Source organism: Prunus dulcis, chromosome 8 (genome assembly GCF_902201215.1).
Source record: "Prunus dulcis chromosome 8, ALMONDv2, whole genome shotgun sequence".
Taxonomy (NCBI): Eukaryota; Viridiplantae; Streptophyta; class Magnoliopsida; order Rosales; family Rosaceae; genus Prunus; species Prunus dulcis.
The window spans coordinates 15,781,356-15,787,922 of record NC_047657.1 but is presented as its reverse complement, the minus strand read 5'-3'; the positions used below and the strand labels follow the sequence as shown (position 1 = coordinate 15,787,922).

Below are 6,567 nucleotides of genomic sequence, written 5' to 3'. Positions count from 1 at the left end.
CACTGTTAATACCAATGGTTTTTTTAGAATGAAATTGCGTTTATTTATTTATTTTGGCACTTCTTTTGAGAAGGGAGACGACTGTAAACAAGAGATATCGATACCCAACAAATAAAATGGGCTGAAGTGCCTGCATCCTCATTTGCAAACCAGTCACTGCCAAAGCCCAACTCTTCTGGACTGAAACACCAAGGAACCAAAAAGTATCTCTAGTCCAGTTAATTTTTCGATGTCCAAGGTCCATAAAATTACTCACACTAAAATGTGAAATGGCCAACACACACGCAAAAGGAGTTTTTAATTGAAGTGGACATTTACTTCACGAGATGGTTGAAATTAGACTCTTCCTCAAACTTGGTTGCGGACAGAAATATCACTGAATCAAGAGCTAGTTAATTTGAACATTCTTTAAACTAAAATTTGGCGAGCACACATTCGCACTCACACACACATGAAAGGAAGAGTGGATGGGGAAAGCAAAATTTTGGGTTTATAAAATGAAGATAATTGTGTGAGGTTTTTGTTGCTTATATTCTTCCAAGTTACAACCTTGATGAGTATCACTCTCATACTATGATATCTTTCAAAGGAACAATGCAGCTGGCAGGGGTATTGCTTCCCTTATCCCGAATAAGGATCGAATTGTGACCGCCGCTGCTGCCGCTATTGGGATTGTTGCTGATGCTCTTACTAGCAGGGTGATAAAGATTGAATGTAGCTTGATCCAGTGTTCCTTCTCTGTAAACAAACACACTGTCATCTTCTTCCATTTTCCGCCACTTTCGGTTTCTGTCACTAATTCGACTGAGATCATGGAGCGGCATACCTCTGCATTGTATAAGGCACAAACAAAGTAGAATCAAACGGTCATTATTACGTTAAAATCCATCCAAATCCACAATGGAAATCTAATATTCTGCAGATTAAAAGAAAACATATAATATATTATCTTACATTTTATGCCAGTAAAGTCTGTAAAGATGCATCAACAAAGCTGATGGATACATCATCATATACAGACTTCGTGAAGATTAATTAAATTTGCAATCTGCGTGGCATTTTGCATTTTATTTCTGACCTTTATTAAACTATTGAATTGTAAATTACTTTTCTACCCTATTTTCCAGAAATCTCAGTAGATGCCAAGCACAGATGTTTCAAACTTCACGCTAAAGAAAGAAAAAACCAACAAACAAACCAAAAAGAGATTATTAACAGTATCATATTTTCTTTCAATGTGGGTTGGGTTGTGTGTGTCATATCACTTTGAAACACGAGCATCCGATTAATTAGGTCAATATGATTATTAATCAATACTTTTTTGTGTGAATAATCTCGACTAAACATGCGTTGTATCATCTCCCTCTTATTTACGTGAGTCTTGCCTCTATTAAAAAGATGATACAATACATGATTAGTTGAGATAGTAGAACACGGATTGGTGCAACCTAGTTGCACCCTAATAACATTAATTGGACCAATATGATTATTTGAATTAAAGACTGCAGTTGTGTATGTATATCAACAATTCATATACAATTTGAAGTTACATTAACTACATATTCTTCCCCTATTTTTAGAGGGACTTGGTCAAAAAATGCCACATGTTTATGTTCCATACCAATATGCTATTACAACTCGCTATTAACATTCCTCAGCTTGAACTCTTTTTCATTTTGTTCATAAACTCAATATTAAGAGTGAGAATTCAAACACATGAACTCGTAAATCGAGCTTCTACGCCCAAAACAAATATAATATATTTCTAAAGTCAAATCATAACTAGCAACATGGCAAAACGTATTATCACACAGTGCACAAAAACATAAACAAACCCAGCAAAAAATCGAAAGCCAAGTACCACAGCGGAAAACAAGGCAAAAATAAAATAAAATACACCAAAATCGGGAACAGTAAACAAAGACACCTTACCTGACATGGAAGAGATCGGAAATGTTACACATCTCAAGGTAAAAGTTAACGGCGTCGATAAAGGCCCGGTACGTGTAAATATGAAGCCCGTCGATTCTCGGGTACGGCAGCCTCGGCCTCGGAAAAGGCGGTTCCGCCGCCGGGACCCACTTGTTCCGGCGGCCGACGGCGGCGGAGAAGACGTACTCCTTGGCGGAGCCCGCCGGTGGCAGGCCGACGAAGCCGAAGGTGGCCATGATGGGCTCGAGCTCGTCGTGGGTCATAATGGGCTTGAACGTCCGCGTGTACCAGAGCGCCAGCTTCCTCGTACAGCCTCTCATGTAGTCTTCCATTGCTGTTGCTACGTCGTGTGTTACGTTTGATTTTCAGGTTTTTGTCTTTGTCTCTGTGTTTTTTTTTTTTTTTTCGGTTTTGGGAAAAAAAATCGGAAAAAAAATAGGGAGAGTGAGGAGGAAGAAGAAAGAGCTTGAGTGTAGGGATTTGGGGGAAGGGAAATGGGTGGAGATTTTGGAGGGGGTTTTGGGGAGAGGTTTTGAAAGGGGGTTAGTGGCTTGCCATCCAAGTTGGTGGAAATTACGAGAATGACCGACTCGGCAGAGTCTGCTCACCTTTAGAAGCGGTGCGGTGGTCTCTTGTAGAGGAAGATAGAGTTAAGTGAGATTATATGGTAATTGAATTTTTTATTGATTGATTTTTTTAATGAATTTTAATGAATTCATGAATATGATAAACTTTAAAGATTGGTGTGTGTGAAGTGGATCAACTTTTTTCAACTTTTTGGGGATTTTGTGACATCATGGATGTCTTATTGTGGTAAACTTTTGAAGAGTCCTTGATTTTGGGGTGGATATGTATTTGGAAATTAGGTTTTTTTTTTTTTTTTTTTTGGCTAAGGAATAATGGGAAAGTACGCTAACTAGGTGACTCTATATGAAATGAAGGATAATTAATCCCAGATGATTTATAACAATCTAAGTTTTGAATTTGAAATAGTTAAAATACATGTGTCAACTAAATTTGTTGACCAATGGGGACGTGTTAGTTGAATTGGTCCAGGGTTTTGGTGTACTTCTAAGTTGTTATAAATTTAAGCCCTTATGGTATTCGTGTGGAATAACGCTTGTTGACACATGAAATTCATTATCTCATAAGAAATTAACTACCAAAACAATGTTGTTATGTTTATGAAAGAAATGTGATAAATTGCATCATAATTCAGCACTGAAATCTTTGCAATGAAATCTTTCTTTCGAGATGTACCAACTAAAATCTAAAATCAAATTCACACAAAAAACCTGGAAATAATTGTTATTAAACTTCCTTTCTTTTACTTTTGTTTTTAAAATCCTTTATTTCAACACACTTTCATAAAATTTTAGTATACAAACTTAGGTTGACACACCATGCAAATATAAAAAAGTTAAAATTTTTATAATTTTTGGACCTATGTTTTTTGGTCATATATAAATTTGAATAAACTACATAAAACTCCCAAATTATAAAGTTATTTTTAAGTTTATACGTACGAGTATATAGTTAAACTTTCAAAAACCCTATAATTCGCCTATTCCGTTACACAAATGCCACAAATACTGATGTCGCATTTGTGGGACTTATCTTTCAAATGAACCTGTAGTTTGGAGGTTTCATGTATTTGGCCGGTTGGCCCCGCCAATAGCTTCCCACGCAACCAGCCAGAAGTCAGCAAACATTTCGTTTCCTCCTAGAATTCCTTATGTCTCAAAAAGTCTCACTCACTCAGCCACTGAAACACAACACCCAAAAAATGGAGCTGATTTTTCATCTCTGCATAATCTCTCTGCTCTTGCTCTCATTAAAATCAGCAGCAAAAGAATCAGAGATAATCTCGAGGTTCCAGCGCTACCTTCAGATCAACACGGCGCAGCCTAAGCCCCTGTACCGCGAAGCAGCAGATTTCATCCTCTCCGAGGCCGCTTCCCTCTCCCTCGAGTCGCAGACTCTCGAGTTCGTCCCTGGCAAGCCTCTCGTCCTCCTCAAATGGCCCGGCTCCGATCCTTCTCTCTCCTCCGTCCTTCTCAACTCTCACACCGACGTCGTTCCGGCCGAGCACGACAAGTGGACACACCCCCCTTTCTCGGCCCACCTGGATTCGAACGGCGACATTTACGCCAGGGGGTCCCAGGACATGAAGTGCGTTGGGATTCAGTATCTGGAGGCTATTAGGCGGCTCAAGGCTTCTGGGTTTGAGCCCAAAAGGTCTGTTTACTTGTCGTTTGTCCCTGATGAGGAGATTGGTGGTCACGCTGGTGCTGAGACGTTTGCTGAATCTGATATTTTCAAGGGCTTGAATGTGGGCATTGTGCTTGATGAAGGTGAGCTGATCAGAGCTTCTGCTTCTAGTCAAAATTATGCTTTTGAAGTCACTGTTACTAAAATAAGTGCTTTTATAAGTTTTTGTTATTGGTTTGCTTATTGTATGATTTGGGTAACTTGGTATGCTGGTGCTTTTTGAGTAATTTGTTATGGTTTGTTTTTTTTTTTTTTGCTAGTGATTTTCAAGTATTTGTTATGTTGCTATTTGCTTGTGATTTTGTCATTTGGGTAGCTGGGTCTGCTAGTGATTTTTCAAGTATCTGTTATTGGTTTGGTACTTCTTGTGATTTTGTCATTTGGGTAAGCTGGGTCTACTAGTGGTTTTCAAGTATTTGATTTTAGTCTGCTATTCTATCATTTCTGTATCATTTGGGTAATTGGCTCCACTTGTGAATTTCAAGTATTTGCTTGCTAGTGCTTTGCTGTTTTCTAATGATTGTGTTGTTTGGGTAATTGGGTGTTCTTAAAAAAAAGGGTTGGCCTCGCCGACTGAGAATTACAGGACGTTCTATGCAGAGAGGTGTCCCATGTGGCTGGTCATCAAGGCTACTGGGGCTCCTGGTCATGGGGCCAAGCTCTATGACAACACTGCCACGGAGAATCTCTTCAAAAGCATTGAGAGTGTGAGGCGGTTCCGGGCTTCGCAGTTTGACTTGGTGAAGGCAGGTTTGAAGGCTGAAGGAGAGGTCGTCTCAGTCAATATGGTGTTTTTGAAGGCTGGCACTCCGACTCCAACTGTAAGTTCACTCGCTCTGGTGCTCTTTTTTCTTCTTCTTTTTTCATGATGTGATGTTGTTGGCGATTGGAGTTGTTAGTGCAATAGAATTTGTTGTTTTTTACTTGGATCAAATTAAGTTTGAGAACTTAATCTTATACAGAGTAAATAATAATCTTGTTTAGTGGGAGGTGTTACATTATCACCTCAGATATAAAACTGTTGAAAAAAAAAAAATCATATGCCTCGCTTGATTTGGAAAGTGCTGAGAAACATTCTTGCTAAAGTTAGCAATGAATTTATCTTCTGCAGTATAACTTGGGATCATATGGGGACCTATTCTTTTCCTCCTTAATCCAGTTATTGTACTAAAATGTCTTATGATAAATGCTCTCCCTTTTTCTCTGCCAGGGTTTTGTCATGAATTTGCAGCCATCTGAAGCGGAAGCAGGCTTTGATATTAGGGTCCCACCAACTGCTGATCAGGAGTCCTTGGAGAGACGGATAGCTGAAGAATGGGCCCCTTCTTCAAGGAACATGACATTTATGGTAATTAGTACATTGATTTTATCTTATGAAGTATAAGATTATTGAATACTTGAGAAAATAAAAGTATAATCTTAAGTAATACGTGGTAAGTCAGAATGAAAAACACTTCAAATCATCTTAAGTAATACGTGGTAAGTCAGAATGAAAAACACTTCAAATCAGTACTACTTCTATTGAAGTTTAAATACATTAACAAATAGACAGTACTAAGAAACCGATATAAGGGTACATCCATGGTTGCAGTGCACTAAAATCTAAAACTGACTAAGGAAAGCTATGTTGTGAAAAGATAAGTGATTCATAGCCTCCCATCCTTGATCAGATAATGCATAGAGCTTTCCTCCTTCCCTACAAATGTATAAATGCACCAGTGTTGTTGTTCATTGCCAGTATTTGTCATCAATAGTTGTTGCCTAGCATTTTCTGGTTTTTGAATCGTTTATGATTCGTTGTCCTGTTAAATTTGCCCTAAGCTCAGGTGCATTGCATCTGTGGGAAGTATAATTACCGAAGACCTATTATTTCAAGTTTTGAAAGCTTGTGCATTTTCACGCATATAATGAAAAATGAATAGTTAAAATACATGCCAGTTTCTCTACTTATCTTTGTAGCGTGGGCAGTTCAAGCAGAAGGTTTCTGTGCTTGACGACTCAGGGAGGCCAATCCTTACCGCAACTGACAGTTCAAACCCCTGGTGGGGCCTTCTAGAAGAAGCTGTCAAAAAAGCTGACGGGAAACTTGGTAAGCCAGAGATTTTCCCTGCTTCAACAGACGCTCGCTACTTCCGGCAACTGGGTTTGCCAGCAATCGGATTCTCTCCTATGGCTAACACTCCTATTCTCCTTCACGACCACAATGAGGTGAATGGCCGAGTTGATATTTTGATTATTCTGTTTGCATTTGCATCCTTGGTGTATGTGAATTTAATCTTTCTGCTGTTTCAATTTATAAGCTAGACTGAAATTGCATAATATGACCATGCTATTTTTCTTTTTCACCTTGCAGTTTCTAAACAA

At 38.7% G+C, this 6,567-nt stretch overlaps 2 protein-coding genes across 2 annotated transcripts; one reads left to right on the top strand and one right to left on the bottom strand.

The window, feature by feature from the left end:
- Nucleotides 1-377: 377 nt before the first annotated feature.
- LOC117638775 lies at nt 378-2,575 on the bottom strand. The gene is made up of 2 exons (XM_034373891.1): nt 1,933-2,575; nt 378-828 (listed from the first exon to the last, which is right to left on the bottom strand). Exons 1-2 carry the CDS (start codon nt 2,262-2,264, stop codon nt 567-569), a joined length of 594 nt encoding a protein of 197 aa, XP_034229782.1. The 5' UTR covers nt 2,265-2,575; the 3' UTR covers nt 378-566.
- A 985-nt stretch (nt 2,576-3,560) lies between these two features.
- LOC117638599 (aminoacylase-1) lies at nt 3,561-6,562 on the top strand (the record flags this gene model as incomplete). Its single annotated transcript, XM_034373700.1, has 5 exons — nt 3,561-4,286; nt 4,762-5,024; nt 5,414-5,551; nt 6,163-6,411; nt 6,557-6,562. Coding segments are annotated over exons 1-5 (1,275 nt in total), but the record flags the coding sequence as incomplete, so codon positions are not given.
- Between the last annotated feature and the right edge of the window lie 5 nt (nt 6,563-6,567).

Bases quoted from the DNA above. Each gene is read 5' to 3' on its own strand.
- LOC117638775 (XM_034373891.1), bottom strand. From the start codon at position 2,264: ATGGAAGACTACATGAGAGGCTGTACGAGGAAGCTGGCGCTCTGGTAC. The intron at 829-1,932 runs GTAAGGTGTCTT...TATACAATGCAG, and splicing joins TCCGATCTCTTCCATGTCAG to AGGTATGCCGCTCCATGATC.